The sequence below is a fragment of the Sesamum indicum genome, linkage group LG5 (assembly GCF_026168435.1).
Source record: "Sesamum indicum cultivar Baizhima isolate 11 linkage group LG5, ASM2616843v1, whole genome shotgun sequence".
Classification (NCBI taxonomy): Eukaryota; Viridiplantae; Streptophyta; class Magnoliopsida; order Lamiales; family Pedaliaceae; genus Sesamum; species Sesamum indicum.
In genome coordinates, this window is record NC_142661.1 from 2,196,003 (window position 1) to 2,217,976 (window position 21,974).

A 21,974-nucleotide genomic window follows, 5' to 3' on the forward strand; every position below is an offset into this window, starting at 1 on the left:
CAAGAGAAAAGGGAGCTCGCTTCCAAATTGGAGATTTCTAAAAAAGAGTTGGAGGAAGCCAGATCCACAACTCAAACAGATCGCGCTGCTGCTTTCGAGGCTGGCAAGGAGCAGGGATCAGCGGAAGGTCGGGATCAAGGCATAGCTGAAGGTCGGGCCCTATTTTTGCAGAGCCAGGAATTCCAAGATTTGATAGGTCAAGCTCGCTTAAATGGTGCTCGCGACTTTTTGAGATCGAGGACCTTCCGAGAAGCTGTAGAAAACCAGGCATCGGACTTCATGATCGAGGGGTTTGAAAAATGCCAAGGCCAAATTCAGAAGCTCGATGGATTTGCAGAGGGTTTCGATCTAGAGCAGTTGGATGTCTCCCTGGACAAGAATCTCGAGCCGTATCCCCTGGGACCAACACCTGCCGATGACTTTCCTGAGTTCCTGCCTTTGATGGATGAACTACCTCCCCCATTTCCTATTTCATAGATGCATAGGGATGAACGAACAGTTTTTATAAACACTTGTGTATTTTGAACCGATGAAAGATTTAGGGATCAATTCCCTTTTTTTGTAATTCTATGATTATCAATGCCAGCATTTTTGCTCATCTAAGCTTCGAGCAATTTGTGTTTGAATATTCATGAAAATTCCTGATAGCTCCCCGAAACTTACAATAGAAATCCAGCATGCTGATCGCATAAGACTCCCTTTTTTTTTTAAGTTAAAAATCCTGCAACCCTTTTGAGATCGTTTATGAAGCTTCAGAATACTCCTTCCTTCAGGTTACTTATAAAACTTTTTTCAAGATCAATAATCCTGCGTATCTTTTTCAGATCGCTTATGAACCTTTTTTCAGGTTAGAAATACTGCGCATCTTTTTCAGATCGCTTATGAACCTTTTTCAAGTTAGAAATACTGCGTATCTTTTTCAGATCGCTTATAAACCTTTTTCAGGTTAGAAATTCTGCGTATCTTTTTCAGACCGCTTATGAACCTTTTTTAGGTTAGAAATCCTGTGTATCTTTTTTAGACCGCGTATGAACCTTTTTCAAGTTAGAAATTCTGCGTATCTTTTCCAGATCGCTTATGAACCTTTCTCAAGTCAGAAATCCTGCATATCTTTTTCAGATCGCTTATGAACCTTTTTCAGGTTAGAAATCTTGCGTATCTTTTCCAGATCGCTTATGAACCTTTCTCAGGTCAGAAATCCTGCGTATCTTTTTCAGATCGCTTATTAACCTTTTCCAGGTTAGAAATCCTGCGTTTCTTTTCCAGATCTCTTATGAACCTTTCTCAGGTTAAAAATACTGCGCATCTTTTTCAGATCGCTTATGAAATCCTGTGTCTTCTTTTAGGTTAGAAATCCTGTGTCTTCTTTTAGACTGCTTATGAACCTTTTTCAGGTTAGAGATACTGCGTTATCTTTTTCATATTAACTCTTTAAAGTTAGCTTTGAGAGAACATAACAAAGCTTGTGGATGCAAAATGACCTTTTTCAGGTCGTCTTTTTCAGACTATTGAAATGTCTTTTTCAGACAATTACAAATATTTTTCAGGCAAAATCTCACTAAGTAGCTTACATACATCTAAGCATAGAATTTCTTCAAGTTATGCACGTTCCAAGGTCGTGGAAAATTCTTCCCCTCTAAATCTTGTAAAATGTATGTCCCTTTTCATCGAATCTTCACTACCTTATACGGGCCTTCCCATGTCGGATCGAGCTTCCTAACATGCTTCGACACTTCGACTTTCTTCAAGACAAGGTGGCCGACTTGAAAACTCCTTGGTCGCACTCTTCGATTATAATTTCTGGTCATCATGCTTTTATATCGCAAGATCTTCGCATACGCACGATCTCTTCCTTCTTCGATCACTGTCAGGTCGAATGACCGTTCCTGAGATTTCCTTCCGCTTCATATTGGGTGACTCGAGCTGTTTCTTCACCAATCTTCGTGGGTATGATAGCTTCACTGCCATATACTAAACAGAAAGGAGTATCACCTGTGTTAGTTCGCGGGGTCGTTCGATATGCCCAAAGTACTCCAGGTAATTCTTCGACCCATGCCCTTTTTGCTCCTTCCAACCGAGTCTTCAAATATTGCAACAAAGTTCGGTTTGTGACCTCGCCTACCCGTTCGCTTGTGGATTTCCGACCGCCGTAAAGTTCTGCTGGATTTTTTGTTCCTTACACCACGCCATGATCTTCCTACCTTGGAACTGAGTTCCATTATCCGATACTAGAACCCGCGGAATCCCAAACCTGCAAATAATATTTTTCCAAATGAAATTTATTACCTCTTTCTCAGAGATCTTTGCCAAAGCTTCAACTTCGACCCACTTGGAAAAATATTCGACCGCCACAATCAGAAATTTTTTCTGCGCCACCGCTTGAGGAAACGGATCAACGATGTCGATTCCCCACTAATCAAAAGGGCATGCGACCTTCAAGGGTTCTAGAGGGGTCGCTGGAGAGTGCAATAGTCCTGCGTATTTTTGGCAACTTTCACATTTCCTAGCGAATTCATTCGCATCTTTTACCATTGTAGGCCAAAAATAGCATTGCCTAAGGATCTTCTGGGCCAACGATCTTCCTCCCGAATGATTTCCACAACTGCCCTCATGTATTTCCTTCATAACATACTGTGACCTCTCCGCATCTAAACACTTCAGTAAAATACCTTTTGGAGTTCTCTTGTATAAGTCATCTCCGACCAAAGTAAAGCGATTAGCTTTAAACTGCAACCTCTTGGTAGCGATTGCGTCGCTAGGTAATTCCCCATACTTCAAATACTGGACAAAAGACATTTTCCAAGAATCCGCCGTCTCGACCACGTGGATCTCTGCATCATCTATTACTGGTTGAGACTTCACCAATATAGTGATCTTCCTTTCCTTAATTCCTTCAACAAACGACCCGAACCTCGACAAGGCTTCTGCTCGCATGTTTTCGTCCTTTGGAATTTGGCTGATCGTGCATCTGTCAAACTTTTTCATCATATCTTTCACCCTCACCAGGTATTGTGTCATGGACCATTCGCGCGTTTCATAGGTGCCTTGTACCTGCATCCCGACAAGTTGTGAGTCCGTATATACATCTACATGCCTTATACCTCCATCCAATGCTGTCTGCAATCCTTGAATTAAAGCTTCATATTCAGCTTCATTATTTGTAGCCGAAAAATTTAGCCTCACAGCGATCTCGATCTCAGCACCATCCGGTCCCTACAAGTAAATACCGGCTCCTCCATTCTTTGAGGTCGAGGACCCATCCACATGCAACAGCCATCTCTCCTCTTTTTCTGGTTGTTCCCCAGCGAACTTGACTAAGACATCGGCAAACACTTGCGCTTTGATTGCATTCCTCGTCTGAAATTCGATGTCAAATTCTCCTAGCTCCACCGCCCATTTGATCATCCTGCCAGATGTATCCGATTTTGACATAACCTGCTTCAGAGGATGATTAGTCAACACAACAATAGGGTGGGATTGGAAGTAAGGTCGCAATTTTCGCGTTGTTATCACTAAGGCTAACGCTAGCTTCTCGATCTGGATATATTTCTTTTTCGCCCCTTGCAATATCTTGCTTACATAGTAAACAGGGTTTTATTTGCCATTCTCTTCTCGAATCAGCACCGAACTCACCGCGTTATCTGAGATAGCTAAATACACATACAATTTTTCCCCAATCATGGGATTAGAAAGTAGTGGTGGGGTAGTTAGATACAATTTTAGCTCCTGAAGAGCCTGTTCGCATTCCTCATTCCATTCAAAATTATTCGCTTTTCGCAAAACCTTAAAGAAGGGTAAGTTACGATCAGCAAACCTGACTATGAAACGATTTAGCGAGGCAACCTTCCCCGTTAACTATTGCACCTCCTTTATCGATTTTGGCGACCCTAACTGCATTATTGCCTTTATTTTTTCAGGATTTGCTTTTATGCCCCGTTCGCTAACCATGTAACCCAGAAACTTACCCCCTCGCACCCCAAAGGTGTATTTAGATGGGTTCAACTTCATGCCGTAAGATCGCATAATGTCAAAAGCTGTTCGTAAATTTATCAAATGATCACATTCCTGCTTGTTTTTTACCAGCATATCATCAACATACACTTCCATCGTACTTCCGATGTGATCTTTAAACATTCGATTGACCAATCTCTGGTAGGTCGCACCTGCGTTCTTCAATCCGAATGACATTACATAGTAGCAATAGACCCCTTTCTCGGTCACAGACGCAGTTTTCTCTGCATCTTCCTTAGCCATAAAAATTTGATAGTAGCCCTGATAAGCGTCCATCATGCTAAACAGTGCACACCCCGTCGTTGAGTCCACCAGCAAATCGATCCTCGAAAGCGGGTATGGGTCTTTTAGGCATGTTTTGTTAAGATCAGTGTAGTCCGTACACATTCTCCATTTCCCAGCTGCTTTTGGAACGATAACCACATTTGATAACCAGGTCGTGTATTGGATTTCTCTAACAAACCCAGCTTGCAGCAGCTTATTGACTTCTTCTTTGATGATCCTGTTCCTTTCGACCCCGAACACTCTCTTTTTTTGTTTCACCGGTTTGACCTGCAAATCAATATTAAGTCGGTGTACAATTACCTCGGGGTTTATACCTTGAAAATCAGAGGGGCTCCACGCAAAGAGGTCATTATTGCTTTGCAAAAAATCAATCATCATTGTTTCCATCTCCTTCGTCATCTGCGACCCGATATGGGTCGTTTTCTGGAAATTTCCTGAAATTAACTCGACCTCCTTATATTCTTCCAATGGCTCGATTCTTTTCATTTTTCCTCGTTTTGCCTCTTCACTTTGGCTCATCTCCTCTTTTCTCTTTTCTTTTTTCATTATTTCTCCCTGCTTAACAGCCAGATTATAACACTGCCTCGCCGTTTGTTGGTCGCATGTCACTTCCCTTACTCCCTGCATCGTGGGGAACTTCATCTTTAGGTGGTACGTAGACACCACTGCTTTGAACTTGTTTAATCCGGGTCGTCCTAGCACCACATTATATGCGAACGGACTATCAACCACCAAAAATTGAACCATGCAGGTCTTTCTTCTAGGTTCTTCCCCCAAGGAAACTGGCAGCTCTATCATACCTTCAGGAACGACCTCACTGCCCCCAAATCCGACCAAAGGTGTCCGGACTGGCTTCAATCTCACATTTCCCAGGTCCATTTTCCTGAGAACATCACTGAAAATAATATCAACAGAACTACCATTATCTATCAACACTTTGTGTACCTAGTAGTTGGCGATGTCCATTTTTATGACCATGGGATCGTTCTGGTCAGGTGTATCCGAACTCATATCTTCATCTCCAAAGACTATATTTTCTTGTTTTTCTACGTGCATCACTTGTTGTTCGTATCTGGATCTGCTCTCTCTGGCATATTGTTTCCTCGACCTCATTGAATCTCCATTCATCGGTCCACCTGATATAGTATGGATAATACCCTTCGTGGGTGGATTATCCCGAGCTGTACTCTTTCCTGCCTCATCCTTCTGGTGTCGCTCACGGCTTCGCGACCTGCTGCGATCACCTGCTTCAGCTCTCCTATCAATCAGATGTTTAAAATAACCTTGCCTCACCAGCCTTTATCGATTTTGGCGACCCTAACTGCATTATTGCCTTTATTTTTTCAGGATTTGCTTTTATGCCCCGTTCGCTAACCATGTAACCCAGAAACTTACCCCCTCGCACCCCAAAGGTGTATTTAGATGGGTTCAACTTCATGCCGTAAGATCGCATAATGTCAAAAGCTGTTCGTAAATTTATCAAATGATCACATTCCTGCTTGTTTTTTACCAGCATATCATCAACATACACTTCCATCGTACTTCCGATGTGATCTTTAAACATTCGATTGACCAATCTCTGGTAGGTCGCACCTGCGTTCTTCAATCCGAATGACATTACATAGTAGCAATAGACCCCTTTCTCGGTCACAGACGCAGTTTTCTCTGCATCTTCCTTAGCCATAAAAATTTGATAGTAGCCCTGATAAGCGTCCATCATGCTAAACAGTGCACACCCCGTCGTTGAGTCCACCAGCAAATCGATCCTCGAAAGCGGGTATGGGTCTTTTAGGCATGTTTTGTTAAGATCAGTGTAGTCCGTACACATTCTCCATTTCCCAGCTGCTTTTGGAACGATAACCACATTTGATAACCAGGTCGTGTATTGGATTTCTCTAACAAACCCAGCTTGCAGCAGCTTATTGACTTCTTCTTTGATGATCCTGTTCCTTTCGACCCCGAACACTCTCTTTTTTTGTTTCACCGGTTTGACCTGCAAATCAATATTAAGTCGGTGTACAATTACCTCGGGGTTTATACCTTGAAAATCAGAGGGGCTCCACGCAAAGAGGTCATTATTGCTTTGCAAAAAATCAATCATCATTGTTTCCATCTCCTTCGTCATCTGCGACCCGATATGGGTCGTTTTCTGGAAATTTCCTGAAATTAACTCGACCTCCTTATATTCTTCCAATGGCTCGATTCTTTTCATTTTTCCTCGTTTTGCCTCTTCACTTTGGCTCATCTCCTCTTTTCTCTTTTCTTTTTTCATTATTTCTCCCTGCTTAACAGCCAGATTATAACACTGCCTCGCCGTTTGTTGGTCGCATGTCACTTCCCTTACTCCCTGCATCGTGGGGAACTTCATCTTTAGGTGGTACGTAGACACCACTGCTTTGAACTTGTTTAATCCGGGTCGTCCTAGCACCACATTATATGCGAACGGACTATCAACCACCAAAAATTGAACCATGCAGGTCTTTCTTCTAGGTTCTTCCCCCAAGGAAACTGGCAGCTCTATCATACCTTCAGGAACGACCTCACTGCCCCCAAATCCGACCAAAGGTGTCCGGACTGGCTTCAATCTCACATTTCCCAGGTCCATTTTCCTGAGAACATCACTGAAAATAATATCAACAGAACTACCATTATCTATCAACACTTTGTGTACCTAGTAGTTGGCGATGTCCATTTTTATGACCATGGGATCGTTCTGGTCAGGTGTATCCGAACTCATATCTTCATCTCCAAAGACTATATTTTCTTGTTTTTCTACGTGCATCACTTGTTGTTCGTATCTGGATCTGCTCTCTCTGGCATATTGTTTCCTCGACCTCATTGAATCTCCATTCATCGGTCCACCTGATATAGTATGGATAATACCCTTCGTGGGTGGATTATCCCGAGCTGTACTCTTTCCTGCCTCATCCTTCTGGTGTCGCTCACGGCTTCGCGACCTGCTGCGATCACCTGCTTCAGCTCTCCTATCAATCAGATGTTTAAAATAACCTTGCCTCACCAGCCTTTCGATCTCGTCTCTCAATTGGTAGCAATCCTCCGTGTTATGCCCTTTGTCTTTATGGAACCTGCAATGTTTATGTGAGTTTTTCTTAATCGGGGTATCACGCATCTTACCTGGCCATTACAGGAAGCCCTCCTTCTCGACCATCGTCATCACCCTCTCTCTAGTAGTTGTCAATGGGGTGAACTTGTGATATCGAGGCACATACGGTCCTCTCCGTTCGCAATCCTTGTCAGATCGTTGCTTGCCCTCTCGCAATCGTTCTCCTCTCGATCGTCCTGGATCCCTTGTCCAATCGTTGTCCTTCATAGCATTCATCTCTTCCTCATCAATGTATTTTTGAGCCATTTCCATTAATTGCTCTGTTCTCATTAGTGGGTCTCGAGCCAATGCTGACGCGAAGGGGCCTTTCTGCAAACCATGTATTAAGATGCTCACCATCATGTCGATCCTTAAATCCTGGACCTCCAACACCTCGTTATTGAATCGTCCCATGAAGGCCTTCAAGGTTTCATCCTCCCTCTGTCTGATCGTGAACAGGTGGGTGGCTGACCTCTTCGCTTTTCTTTTGCTGGCAAAATGAAAAGAAAATTTATGAATTAACTGTTCGTAAGAATCAATTGTTCCACTACCTAGGCTCGTGAACCATTCCTGAGCCTTGCCCTTCAGAGTAGTGATAAACAGCTTCGCTTTGATCGGGTCCGTCTGGCCGTAGAGATTCATGACCAGATCGAATGCAGCAACATGTTCCCTAGGATCCTTGCTCCCATCGTACTTGGGTAGATCCGGGAACCGGAAGCTACTATCTACCACCTCCAACAGAATCCGATTTGTGAAGGGTGAGATTCTATTCTGCGATACGATCTCTCCCCTTTTCTTCAACTCTTCGATTTGCTTTCCTAGCTGCTCAATCTGCTTTCCAACGCTATCCACCTCCGCTCGCAATATGCCTGGCTGTCTAGCAGTCGTTTTCCTACTAGCCATCATTCTTTTGTTGGTGACTTCATTGGATAGGGTTCTCTCGGGGCCTTTTTCAGGCGCCCTTGAGACTTCTCTTCTTTGTTCCGCTTCTATTTCTCAAAACAACTGCCTCTTAACCCCTTCTCTAGCTGGGGTTACGGTTCTACGCTCATATTCCACAATGGCTTTTCTGCTCGCCTCCTCAATCATACGTTGCAACTCTTCCCTAGTCATTTGTACCATCCTCTCCTCTCCTTTCCCTGGGGTTTCCTCTACCTGTTGATCCCGTTGTGATGACCCTTCCATTTTTAACTCGCTCTCAGTTTTCCACAGAGGCGCCAAATGATGTAGGTCGCACGAAATCAGAATTTCTGGGTCGGATCGCTGGATTGAGGTTGTTGATTCCCTCTTTTGAGCTACCTGTTGTAGATCCTGAGAACACAGCAAACGTAAGACTAGCCGAGAAGCCCTCGGCGATGGCCCTCGGATGCTTAAGTTAGAAAAGGTGGGGTCGAAAATATAATAACGAGATCGAGTGAGATCACAAATATAAAGATAAAATGAAGTGGTGAAAACGTGTTTGAATAATCATAAATGAGGCTATTTATACTTGTACGGTACCCTCTATTTATGTGACACGTGGCACCAATGAGGGCGAGCCATGTCACCCCTTGCAAAAGTCTGCTGTCGCCACTGCTGCACCTGCACATTTGGGTCTCACGCGCAGTCATAATATACATAAAAAGGAGGATAAAAGATATAAGGGTATTTTGGGAATTATGTAACTTCCCTTATCAGTCATCGTTAGACAAAAAAAAAAGAAAATTTAAGACAGACGTGTTATCATGTATAAGAGTAATATAATACCAACAACATTGGCACTTATGATGGGGTTTGCTCTCTGGTGCTACGTTACTGGTCATTTTTCCAATGTTTCGTCGACCGACTCATTTGTACCTGACGTACAATCGAACGCCACAGTTTCTGAATGATCAATTTTCGACAACTCTGGTGAGGCGAGGGAGAAGGATTTGTCGGAGAAGTACCATAGGAAATTGATCGCATGTGACTGTCCTTTTTGTGCACCCATACGTTGTGGCTTTTGCTGCTTTATGCACAAAAATGGGACTGTCTGATCTAATACTTTTTAATGATTGAATAATAATGGTCACAGTTCTTCATGTACAAGTTTTTCGGGAAAAATGCAATTTATTCCTCCCACCTTTACTCCTCCTCGAGAGCTGAGGATAATTCTCGACTTGTGTGAGGGTTCGCAGGTTGTCGCGCTACAAATTGAGTCACGGCTAGTGCCGCAGCTCAAGTAGATGCATCGCGTATCAGGGCTAGTAAAACTTCTTGCATCAGTTGAATCATCGGTTCTTGTAGTGGACCTTCCAGGGGGAGTGCTATCCCGGTAGGCGCGGGTGGAGATTGTCGACGTGGTGGGGGAATCTCCCCATTGAGGGGTATTTGCTCATGCGTTAGGGGGTTTACCTCCTGGGGTGGTGACTGTTTGCGAGGCGGGTCTTGTTCCGCCCCGTTCACTTAGGCTTGGGCATTGCGGATCACGTCCAAATCTTGGACATCTGAGCTCGAGAATTGATTTGCATACTCAGTGTCGAGGTAAATTTTCCCATAGACAGCGCCAATGATGTGGTCGAGGTTTTCACGAAGGGATGAAATTGAGAATTTTACCCGCAACACCATAACTCACCGGTGAAAACACAATTTTTTAGGGAGTTTTGTAGTAAAAGTGATCACTATAAATGAATAGTAGTTAGGTTAAAAAAATAATATTTTTGGTATTTATAATAGTATTGAAAGTTATATTGTGTTGTGGGTGGCATTGTTTAAAATGTGCCTCATATATGTTAAATTACTTTTTTACCCTTGCAGGTTAATATTTTTTACCAGTATACATCATATATAAAAGTAATTATATACTTTAAAATATTACAATATTAGTAACATCATGTGTGCAAGTATTTCACGCCGCAGTGTCTACTTATCCTATAAGCAGACTGGTTTGTGTAAAAACAACAAGTCAGAAGATATAAATGTAATTATTCTTTTATATTATTTTTTATCAATATATTAATCGAATCTACGTATTGTTTAATTTATTAAAATAATTATATGTAATTACCATTTAAAAAAAAAAACTCAACAACTCGACCTAATTGTTGCCAACCTTCCACATTATTTATGTGAAAGAGAACTTGTCATAGAACTTATCTTATCTAGGAGCGGCAACGAGTTGGCGAGCTCGAGCACGAGTTCAGTAATTTTTATTATTTATTTATTATTATTATTATTAGATTAAATTATGAGATCAAATCATCAATTTTTTATATAATTTATAAGTAATAAAATAGATTGCATAATATATATTATGTTATTAATATACCAAAATATAGTATATAATTTTAATTTATTGTTATAAATATAAACTACTAATTAGTTTAGTAGTAATATAATTAGTAAAATATACCAAAAAAATATTCATACTGGATAATTTAAAAATTGTAGAAAAGTATCCATTAATTGAAATAATGCAATCGAAATACATAAAGATATTTTATAGTTAAGATTAATATATGTTCATAATTTACAATAAATTTATATATTTATAAATATTAGTATTAAGTGTTTACTGAAAGCCCTGGAATGACGATTGGATTTAACGTCTACACCTTGGGGATTGATGTTAGTACATCCCCAGTGATACTTGGATGATTCATTCCTTGGAAATATCTCTTTGCCTATCAAAATTTGAAGTATTGAGTGTGGGTTATCCATGGCTTCTCATTATGACAAGTAAGAAGCTAATGGAGCAACGGAAAGGTCTTGAAAATACTTGGATGATTCAAAATGCAAGTAAGAAGCTAAAGAAGCTAATCACCAACCTGAGAGTTGTAGTAGCAATACTTTTTGAAAATAAATACAACACCATCAATTTGCAGTTATAATAATAAAAAAAACCTTATACTCACGTAACCAGTCTCTAAAAAAAATTATAAACATCAACTGAAAATAAATAATTCAAGCTTCATTCCGTGTTTACTCAGTTATTGCATACATTGAGATTCCATCATCTACGATATTACTTAATTCTTGCATGAAAGAATTAAGTGAACAACACCACTTTGTTGATCACGACATCCAGTCATTTTCTTGTATACATTTTTGTTTCATCCAATGGGAGCAAAACAAAGGCGTGTGGAAGTTTTCCATCTCATCTGGAGTGATGACGAATAATACACTATAGGTCTAATTAGCTTTTCGATAAGTTCTTCACAGTGTGCCCTCACAGTATGGGCAATTTAAATTCCTCTTTGTTTGTGATGCAGGTCGCAAGATAGAGATCGGATCGTCGAATTTGGATACCATCAGATTGGGTCATTGAACCCTTTTCGAGCTTTCCAAAAGTGGACTCTGAGAACAAAAAAACACGTTAGGCCCTCCAATGCTTAAGTTAGAAAAGTGGGATTGAATTAGTCCTTTTGTGTCTGTCTGGGGGAGTTTGCATTATTGAAAAGCAGAAAAAATGATTATAAAATTAATATTAAAGTGATAAACTTACTTTGATAAAACAGCGTAAAACAACTAAATTTTAAACTATTTCAAAATTCCACAAAACTTGAACCAAAAGTACAATGCTTTGATCAGCAAAGAGGCAATGCTTTAATTATCCTGCAGTATTGTATAAGTAGTGAAACTTTTATTGAGCAATGCTTTGATTACCAAAGAGGTAATGGCATAAGCATAATCCACGAAGCACCAGTTTTCTATACAAGACTTGATATGGATACCCCTTAGGAAAAGACTCAAAATTCCATGTCTTAAAGTGGGAGGGAGCAGCAGCAAACTTATATCCTGTCCATGCCTTTTCCAAGGCACACTTATTCAGTTTTCCTGTTTGATGAAACATCACAATTTCACTAATAATTATGTTAATTATCAAAGACCAACATGTTTTCTCACCCTCAATTTTTTTTCCTACATAACCTATAGAGAAGGCCAGTTACCATAATCCAAAGACTACAAATACAGGACAACAGACAAGAGTAACATGCGGTAAAAACATTAGTTAAACACCAAGTAAAGTGGGTTGCATGATTAACTGGACCCTGGATTACCAAATTCTTGCATAGCAGGTTTCATCTACTAATCGGTTCACGGGAAGTGCTTGCAGAGCTGTTCTTGGTAATGCTTTTTCGTTCCACTTGCCACTGTCATTTTTGGTTGACTTCTTGGTGATCTCTAGCTTTACCTTCAACATCTTGGACAGCTTTCTCACACTCAACTCATTCAAATTGTCGGCATTCTCAACACTGTTTTTAGCTGTCTTTACTCTGTCTTTCACAAGAACCAATTTACTGCCACTACCAATGTTCTCTTTGTTATCTGTGAAAGCAGTCAACCATTTTCATTGTTGCAGTTGCCTTGCTTGCAGAATATTACTCGGCGTCAAACAGGTTGGTTGACTGATGAGCTGTGAATCTAACTCTGCAGCAAAGCCGAGTGGAACACCTTTTGCACCCGGTTCGTCACCTAGTTGCTTGCATGGTGAATCCTTTACAGCGGAAAGTGCATTATTCACCGCCACTCCACCATCAGACCGCACCAGATCAGCAGCAACCTTTGTGCTTTCGTCATGCTGAAGAATTTCAATTTTATCAGAGATACCAAATGATCAATGAAATCAGCTTCTGTAACATCCTCCAGCATTTTTCTAGTTGACACTTCTTCTGTAGCTTGTTGCAATCTGAGTTCTGTGAATTTCTCCAAGGTCACATCTAAATTGTGGACAGCAGCCTTGTCTTGAGGTCCTATCTCTTTCTCACTATTCAGTTCTTCCGTGTTTTCAACTTTAACTTCAATCTCAGATGTACAAACATCATAAGATCCTGCACAAGAATTGTTATATGTAAAACAAGATAATAGATCATTTGGCTCATAAAAATTACGAAGACAGACCAAGGAACACACACACTTTCACTTTCATTAACTTCAGCTTGTGTCTCAAAATCAATACCTGTTTCCTCATTTTCCACATCAATATTTTCTCCTTCACCGCTGGCTTAGGACCATCTGCCTCAAAGTGCAGGCCTGGTGCCACTTCGATCTCTTGAACCATTGATATAACCTGTTCTTCAGCTGAAACAACTTCTGATTTATCTTTCTCCTGAGAACTCTCATCTGTAGTTGTGCTTGCATTGGTACCTGAAAATTGAAAACTTAGAGGGTCATACAACAAGCAATATAATGTCAAACACTCGTGATTTAATGCATTTTATAAGTCCCTGAAAGAACAGATACCAGTAATTCCTGATACTTCATCATCAGAATCATTCGGGTCTTCTTTCAAAGTCATATCCTCATCTTCACCAGCATCTTTAAGTAAGCAATTCCTTCTTGAAAAGCTCAGACCCTTCATTTTTCGCCACATTCAACTTCTCCACATTCTTCTCCGCCAACCTAACTGACCGACGTATACACTTTCTGAACCGCACTCTCTTTGTTCACCCTTCTTCTTCGGCTAGTAACTCCCATTGGAGCAGGAGTCATTGAAACATCTTTCTTTTCCTCCTCTACACATTCCATCAACTGGGAATCCATTTTCCGACAGGCCGAGGCCATCTGACTCTTCTTTCTATTAGTTTGCGCCACCAATGTTGGAGTTTCGGTTACATCAGCCTGTGATTCATCAGCATCTTTAACTAGGGTCTTGCAAGCCGTACGCCGAGTCCTAGTCATTGGCTTCACAGATTCAGGCTCTTCTTTTGCAACATTTCTCCGGCGTGTGCTTCTGCCACCAGTTGGAGGCACATAGGGAGACGTTACCTCGCATCTCACTGGTGATTCAGTTGATGATTGTGCAGTTTCCGATTGAGACAGCTGCATCAATTCTTCAATTCCTTCAACCTACCAATCACAAATCAAAATAATTTTCTCAAAGTAAGGAATTAATACAAAGTGAAAAAAATATTAAAGAAAAAAACAGAGCAGTAACAGAGACAGAAGACAACATTTGAGTAAGAATGTAAAAACCCTGAATCCGTCCATGTATAAATGCCTGGTTAAGCTCAAAACCTCAACAAAATTTTCAGAAAAATAAACATAATTCCATATATAATTTCAATACATGCCAGTTAAAAGAATTAATTTAATCAGATCAAGTTAAGCAGTTAAAGGCCAGAACCTGAACAAAGCACTGGAAAATCCGGAACAAATCCTTAGGACAAGATTATATTACGAAATACAAGAAAAACAAACAGGCAAACATGAAACTGAGCTCTCCCAAAATTTGAATAATGGATAAATAAACTTACGAGCTGGAGAGCTTTCAGAGCGTCGGCCATGGCAGCATTGGTCACGTTTGCAGGAATTTTGTTCTTCTTGCAGAGAGCTTGCAATTCTCTCCTTGTCTCTGGAAATCCATTGCTCTGGAATGGGGGACTTCAGATTACCGTTTTCTTCGAATTCAGTTGATGATTGTGCAGTTTCAGATTGAGACAGCTGCGTCAATTCTTCAATTCCTTCAACCTGCCAATCACAAATCAAAATAATTTTCTCAAAATAAGGAATTAATACAAAGTTAAAAAAATATTAAAGAAAAAAACAGAGCAGTAACAGAGACAGAAGACAACATTTAAGTAAGAATGTAAAACCCTGAATCCATCCATGTATAAATGCCTGGTTAAGCTCAAAACCTCAACAAAATTTTCAGAAAAATAAACATAATTCCATATATAATTTCAATACATGCCAGTTAAAAGAATTAATTTAATCAGATCAAGTTAAGCAGTTAAAGGCCAGAAACCTGAACAAAGCACTGGAAAATCCAGAACAAATCCTTAGGACAAGATTATATTACAAAATACAAGAAAAATCAAACAAGAAAACATGAAACTGAGCGCTCCCAAAATTTGAATAATGGATAAATAAACTTACGAGCTGGAGAGCTTTCAGAGCGTCGGCCATGGCAGCATTGGTCACGTTTGCAGGAATTTTGTTCTTCTTGCGGAGAGCTTGTAAGTCTCTGGAAATCCATTGCTCCGGGGAGGGGGATGGGGAGGGGGAGGGGTTTCTTGTAATGCGAAGTGGAAGGACCAAATATATATATATATATACCCTCACGAAATATGACCGTTGGGCATCCCAACGGCTCTTTCCTGGGAATGTTGCCGTTGCAAATCACACACACGAAATATGACCGTTGAGCATCCCAACGGCTCTTTCCTGGGAATATTGCCGTTGCAAATCACACACACACACACGAAATATGACCGTTGAGCATCCCAACGGCTCTTTCCTGGAAATATTGCCGTTGCAAATCACACACACACACGAAATATGACTGTTGAGCATCCCAACAGCTCTTGGCAATATGTAGTTTAATGCGCCCAGTTAATCTTTTGGAGTGATCAAGAATTGGTGGGTTGTTAGTTTGCTATCGGTGCAAGTAGTTTGCGGAACGTTGGTTGTGCAGCTTAATTTCACTAACCTGGTAGAGATGATGGTCGAGTCTAACTCTCACTTGAAGAGATTGAACTATTGGAACCATTGAAGAGATGAATGATTGCTTTTCATATTTCATTCAAATTGATGCATGTCACTGAGCCTAGGAGGAGTTGATTCAGTACTCTGTTTATGTGGGTGCATCTTGCAAATAACTGATTGGTTACCAATTATGTTGGATAAAGATTCGATTATGTGAAAGATGTTTATCCTTTTATGTATTTTGCAGGAGAGACTTCCAGTAGCACAAGGGGAGAAGCAAGAACAGAAGGGACAGAGTGGAATTTTAGAATTTGAAACAGACAATATTATCAAGAATGACAATCAGAAGGTCAAGTTCTGCAGATCACCTCCTTTGGTTAGTGCATTAAAAGCTTCAGCTGAAGAAGATGCAGCCAGTTTTCACTTCCCAGGACATAACAGAGGACAAGCTGCTCTGTCATCCTTAACACAGCTGATTGGTGAAAGACCATTTCTGCATGACTTACCAGAACTTCCGGAGCTTGACAATCTCTTTGCTCCCGAGGGACCTATTTTAGAAGCACAAAAAGAGGCAGCGGAACTTTTTGGAGCATCAGAGACATGGTTTCTTGTTGGGGGCAGTACTTGTGGAGTCCAGGCAGCAATAATGGCAACTTGTTTGCCTGGAGGTACTCTCATTCTTCCACGAAATTCTCATATCTCTGCAGTATCTACCATCCTACATGGGACATTGCCGCAGGGATCACTCCTTCACAGGCAAGTATAATGGTTTTTGTGAATCACATCTTTGGTTCTTTTAGTTGTTTCAGATACAGTTTGTATTTAGTTTAACATAATGATTTGTTTGTCCCAAGAATATATGATGGTCATGTTCACTTTGAATGAATGCTTGGGTATTATTATTTCTAAGCTATTTAAATGTCTTTTGCACTTATGGAGGCCCATGTACCAAGATAGCCTGGTAAAAAGTTGCAAATTTACTGGATCAAGAATCCAACTCAAAGAGTTATGATAATCAAACACTATTAAGTTGAGAATATTGTTTTTTCCATCAATTGTTAAATTGATAATAATCTGAATGGAAGAATCTTGTAAAGACTTCTTTGAGTAGGGTTTACTTGGAAAAACCATACAACCATTTTAAAATATAATAAAGTTTACTAGTATTTGTATATCTTCAATCATCTTACAAGTGAACATGGACTTAGAGAATTATTTTCTCTGAAATCTCCAGATTGTTGTTATAACAGGTAGCGGAAGCAATCAAGGAACTAGAGATGGAAGGTCGTAAACCAACTGCCGTTTTGGTCATTTCACCTAGTTATCATGGTATATGTAGTGATATCAATGGAATTTCAAAACTGTGTCACAATAATAAGATCCCCGTAATTGTCGATGAGGCTCATGGGGCTCAATGGAATTTCAAAACTGTGTCACAATAATAAGATCCCTGTAATTGTCGATGAGGCTCATGGGGCTCACTTTGGTTTCCACTCGCGGTTGCCGAGCTCAGCTCTTGCTCAAGGGGCTGATCTTGTCGTGCAATCGACCCACAAAGTGCTAGCTCTCTCACACAGTCATCAATGCTGCATGTCTCTGGTAATATTGTAGACAGGGAGAGGATTTGCAGATGCCTTCAAACACTTCAAAGCAGTAGCCTGAGTTATTTGTTGTTGGCATCATTGGATGCAGCCAGAGCCCAACTAAGTGATAACCATGGAACTATTTTCAACAAAGCAATTGACTTAGCTGTGGAAGCAAAAAGTGTGATTGATAAAATTCCCGGAGTCACACGCATTGGCTTTCTGAACTTTCCCAAGTTTCCTGCTATTGATCCTTTGCGAGTAACTGTTGGCGTGTTGCACCTTGGTATTTCAGGCTTTGAAGCTGATAGCATCTTATACAGGGATTTCAGTGTAGTTTCCGAACATGTCGGAACTCAATCTATTACATTTGCATTTTACCTTGGCACAAAGAGAGAGCATGTTTTGAGACTTGTCTCAGGATTGAATTATCTCTCAGCAACTTTAATGCCCACTGATGGCTCAGTAATTAAATCGGTTGATGTCGCGAACTTACCTGTCTTTGATGATATCAATATGGTTTTGAGTCCTAGAGATGCCTTTTTTGCACATAAAAGAAAAGTGAGCATCGATGAAAGTCTTGGTGAAATATGTGGAGAGCTTATATGTCCTTATCCACCAGGGATTCCAGTGCTGATACCGGGTGAAGCTATCACTGAACAAGCACTGCAATACTTATTGCATGTTAAAAGCAAGGGTGCCACTATCAGCGGAGCTGCCAATCGTTTCCTCTCGTCTCTTGTTGTATGTAACTTTTAAAATGCAGTTTTAGTTCATATGCACTCATAGGGGTAAAATTATACGAAAATCAGCCAGAGGACTAAAAGTAAGCAATTTCGTAAGTTACTGGACCTAAATAAAAATGGACATAGTTATCGGACTAAAATTAAAATTAGGCATACTTAGCGGACTAAAATAATACTTTGCTCTAAAGAATATAGTGATATTCGATGAACAAAAAATGATAATTTAATATTATCAATTAACACAACAAAACTAGTTAACTTTGGAGTAAATATACTAAATGGTGACCAAATTAATTAATTGCTAACTGATCATCCAAATAAACAGTCCGCACTTTTAATCACTATCAAGATATTATGAAGAACCTTTCTGACAACCCTTTTGATTTGTCACTTTATTAATCAGTTCTAACTTTTATTTGAGTAAATTATTATTTAAAATAATAATTCCATTCAAGTGTTGTTTTGTAAATTGAATCTGAGTTTAATTGATTAATTACGTGCAATTAGGCAAATTAGCAAAGACATAAATTAATTTAGTTGGTAATCTATTTTCGTACTTAAACAAATAAGGCTGCTCAATTAAATATTGATTAATAAACTAAGCAACTAAAATATTCACTAAGATACCAAAGAAAGCGAGTAGGAGAAGAAGTTGTTGTTGTTGTTGTTGTTATATGAGCCATCAGCTTATGTAGGTGGTATACAGAATCGACCATGTAGGTTAAAGAAATTAAAATACTATATAAAATAACCATAAAATCCGATCATATAGACAGTGTAGAACCGATCATGTAGGGGAAGGTAATAAAGAATATTTTTTATTATGATAAATATTATAAAAAAAGTTGGATAAATCAAGTAAAGACTATTTTGGCAGCCTTTTATGTTTTGTTAAACTAGTATGTATGAAATTTAGTCTAAAACGCCACACAAAAGCCCAAACAACGCCATTCATCGGCAAAATCGGGCAAAAATGGCAAATCCAACTTTGTTCATACACATAATTTAACTCAACGACCCAAAGGGTCTCTTCCTCATTCTCATTCAACTTCTCCTTATATTTATCAGTAGTTAAAACCCTTTTTTTTTTTTTTATCTTTGTTATCTCCATTTTTATTGATAATTCAGCAGTAGTTGTTTAGCCTTACATTAGGCTAAATGTAAAAATGCAAGGAACTAAAAGTGCAGAAATATAAACAAGAAAACTTACAAGATTTAAAGAACTCAACCGTATGCCGAACAACTCTCTTTTTATTACTAAGAAGAAAATAATGTACAAGTGCTTCTGCTTCAAGACATGAAGTCTTCTAAAGTTGTGTCCAAAAAAAAAAAGAAAAAAGCAAAGGTGGTAATTTATAGAGGGGGTTGCTGGCAAAGTGTCTGGACTTGAAACTCCCTTTTTACGTTCGCATGACGTCCTTTCTTTATTTGAGGACATGTGATGGCTGTTATTTGCCTGATGTCACCTCATTCTTGACACGTGTCCATTAATCAGAATTTTGAATTCATTTGGCATTATTGTTCACTTTATTTTTTTTCATAATTTTGGAGAAGCTGCTCTCTTCGGATTCTGATTCTAACCGTTTGTGATTGACCTCTTTGTTCTTCAAAAGATTTTGAAGTTGTTGTTCTTTTTTTTTTTTTTTTGGCCCTTCAAAGCATCTCTAATTCCTTTCAATAATTTATCAAGGAGGTCTTCTGGAGTGAAGTCCTCAAAGGGATCCTGGGATTCTCCTACAAGACAAGAAAATTTATTTTCTCCTTTGGAAGAGGTTTCATTGGGGATTCAATTCCTAAAAGATTATTCTTAAGATCTTTCTTCATTTGATTCAAATATTCTTCAATAATTTGTTCTTTAATGATAACTCCCTTCTTATTCAGAATTTTCTGAGAAATTTGTTCAAAGGGATTAGGAGCTTGATTTTTTCTTCCTTCTCGATAAAAATTTTGTATTATTGTAGTTTTTCCTCCATTTCATTGATAATTTCCTGACCATAGTATTTCTCGGTTTGATTTGCATTAACTTGCTCTAAAATTTTGAACAAAATCTTCTCTTAATATATGGAATTGTTTGTAGGGCAATTCCTCCTTCTGGTAACTATTTTCAAATCCATGGGATAGAGATTTCTATAAAGAAATAGAGGGAAGTCATTCCTTCAAAACATACTTGTATAAGCCGCCGGCAAAATATAGTAAAAGCTAATTGCATCTTATATATTGGTACAAACTTCAAATTAAAATAAAGTTACACTTAGGCATGAGAAAGACTAAGCAACATATTGTGGTACAACATGTAGATACCATCTTTATTCATTAATCCTTCATAAGTAGCATATTACATGGAAATTCTAATTTAAGTTGAAATTGCCCATATTCAAACTAATTATATGGTAAGTGTAATACACTTGTCGTGTGATTGATGTACAGCTCAAGAAAAATAATCAAACACATGAGCATATTTCACTTACGATGTGATTGGTTTGATTCGACCAGATCTAGTATGGATAAGAATTTTATCATACGGCGAGACAGAAACAACACATAACAACATAGAAAAGCATAGCGTCGGTATTGCATCACAAAGTCCCATTTTTCTTCATAAGGCAACAATAGCCACAACTTCTGGTCCCGCAACTGCAAACACAGGAACACACACATCCCTGTAGTTTCCTATGGTACTTGGCGGTCGAACCCGCCTCCGTCGTCCCATCGCCGTTGTCGAAAATGAGTTTCTCAAGAACCGTGCTGTTTGATGGAAAATCAAAGGCTAACACATCATCTTGCTTGTAATTAGTACTCAACGAAACATCAGAGAAAGGATCGGTAACGTAGCACCAGAGGGTGAGCCCTATCAGAAGTGCAAACACTGTTGGTATTGCAGTATTTTTAGACATGTTAAAATTGTGTAAGTTAGATATGATGTTGCAAACGTAATAAAGTCCAATGGACTTTATAGGGCTTATGCAGGCTGGAGGAAAAATGTTGTTGGCGATGAACAAAGTCATCATGCGTATTAAAGAACATTTGTGTCTTTGTCTTTACATTGCATTCTTAAAGTTTGTTTAAGAAAATTCTTGTTGTGCATAGATTTATACAATGCAGTTTCAAGGTGTAGAGACAGGGATGGGAATTTTTGGCCGCCTAGCTAAAGTCTTCCTCTTTGCTTATCTCTTTGCCTGAAGAGCAATCGCTAGCCAAGGATTTCTTATCTCGTTATGGTAATGGTTCGGGTCGAGGTCCTATTAGACTGAGTGCTAATCTGGGTTATGATCCGACCACGATTTGGAAGATAAGTCTGACGAGTATTTCATGCTGGATTAATGATGGTTGGCCTACACACAAGAATCGTGAGGTTAATTGAGGTACCTTTAATTAAAACCCTCCAAAAGTTAAGTCAGTTAAGATTCGAAATTATAAGATCTCAATGTATTCACTAGAGAATATGGTCTCGAGTAATAAAGATAAACCTGTAATAGGATTAGGGATGGTAAAGCCGATGCAAGAGCAAAAGGCATGAAAATCTCGTTTCGTTTGTGTGATAGGATTAGACATGATAAGATTGGAAGGGATGGAAAATAGAATGATAACCAATTCCATCATCTATTATATAGTACTTGATTTGACATATTGTATGCGTAATATTTATGTGATAATGTAGTATTGTGTTTGGTTGAAAAGATAATAAGATATGATTAAATGTAAAAATACTATTAAGGGTATTATTTTTGAAGACATTCTTATTTTAACATTGTAATTTGTGAATAATTACAAAAGATAAAAAAATATTATTATTAAAAAAAAAATCATATCTCAGAATAGTATATCCCACCTACAATATTCCATAAATTTAGGATTGCTAAC

At 39.2% G+C, this 21,974-nt stretch overlaps 2 protein-coding genes and 2 pseudogenes across 4 annotated transcripts; 1 reads left to right on the plus strand and 3 right to left on the minus strand.

Moving 5' to 3' along the window:
* Nucleotides 1-1,867: 1,867 nt before the first annotated feature.
* On the minus strand, nucleotides 1,868-5,175 carry LOC105162805 (uncharacterized). Its single transcript, XM_088880702.1, has 6 exons — nucleotides 3,865-5,175; nucleotides 3,634-3,783; nucleotides 3,228-3,435; nucleotides 2,530-3,125; nucleotides 2,287-2,412; nucleotides 1,868-2,080 (listed from the first exon to the last, which is right to left on the minus strand). Exons 1-6 carry the CDS (start codon nucleotides 5,173-5,175, stop codon nucleotides 1,868-1,870), a joined length of 2,604 nt encoding a protein of 867 aa, XP_088736828.1.
* Nucleotides 5,176-6,967: 1,792 nt separating this feature from the next.
* Nucleotides 6,968-8,302, minus strand: LOC105162804 (uncharacterized). Its single transcript, XM_011080918.2, has 2 exons — nucleotides 7,443-8,302; nucleotides 6,968-7,382 (listed from the first exon to the last, which is right to left on the minus strand). Exons 1-2 carry the CDS (start codon nucleotides 8,300-8,302, stop codon nucleotides 6,968-6,970), a joined length of 1,275 nt encoding a protein of 424 aa, XP_011079220.2.
* Nucleotides 8,303-12,532: 4,230 nt separating this feature from the next.
* Nucleotides 12,533-15,265, minus strand: LOC105162733 (uncharacterized; annotated as a pseudogene). Its single transcript, XR_016065545.1, has 5 exons — nucleotides 15,236-15,265; nucleotides 14,614-14,742; nucleotides 13,601-14,206; nucleotides 13,317-13,504; nucleotides 12,533-13,188 (listed from the first exon to the last, which is right to left on the minus strand). The product of XR_016065545.1 is annotated as an uncharacterized LOC105162733 (transcript).
* Nucleotides 15,264-18,189, plus strand: LOC105162801 (uncharacterized; annotated as a pseudogene). The gene is made up of 4 exons (XR_016065546.1): nucleotides 15,264-15,374; nucleotides 16,032-16,544; nucleotides 17,039-17,184; nucleotides 17,252-18,189. The product of XR_016065546.1 is annotated as an uncharacterized LOC105162801 (transcript).
* The last annotated feature ends 3,785 nt before the right edge of the window (nucleotides 18,190-21,974 follow it).

Bases quoted from the DNA above. Each gene is read 5' to 3' on its own strand.
- LOC105162804 (XM_011080918.2), bottom strand. From the start codon at position 8,302: ATGGCTAGTAGGAAAACGACTGCTAGACAGCCAGGCATATTGCGAGCG. The intron at 7,383-7,442 runs GTAATGGCCAGG...TAAACATTGCAG, and splicing joins GTCGAGAAGGAGGGCTTCCT to GTTCCATAAAGACAAAGGGC.
- LOC105162805 (XM_088880702.1), bottom strand. From the start codon at position 5,175: ATGGACCTGGGAAATGTGAGATTGAAGCCAGTCCGGACACCTTTGGTC. The intron at 3,784-3,864 runs GTGCAATAGTTA...CCCTTCTTTAAG, and splicing joins CGCCAAAATCGATAAAGGAG to GTTTTGCGAAAAGCGAATAA. The intron at 3,436-3,633 runs GTGAGTTCGGTG...CCTCTGAAGCAG, and splicing joins TAGCTATCTCAGATAACGCG to GTTATGTCAAAATCGGATAC.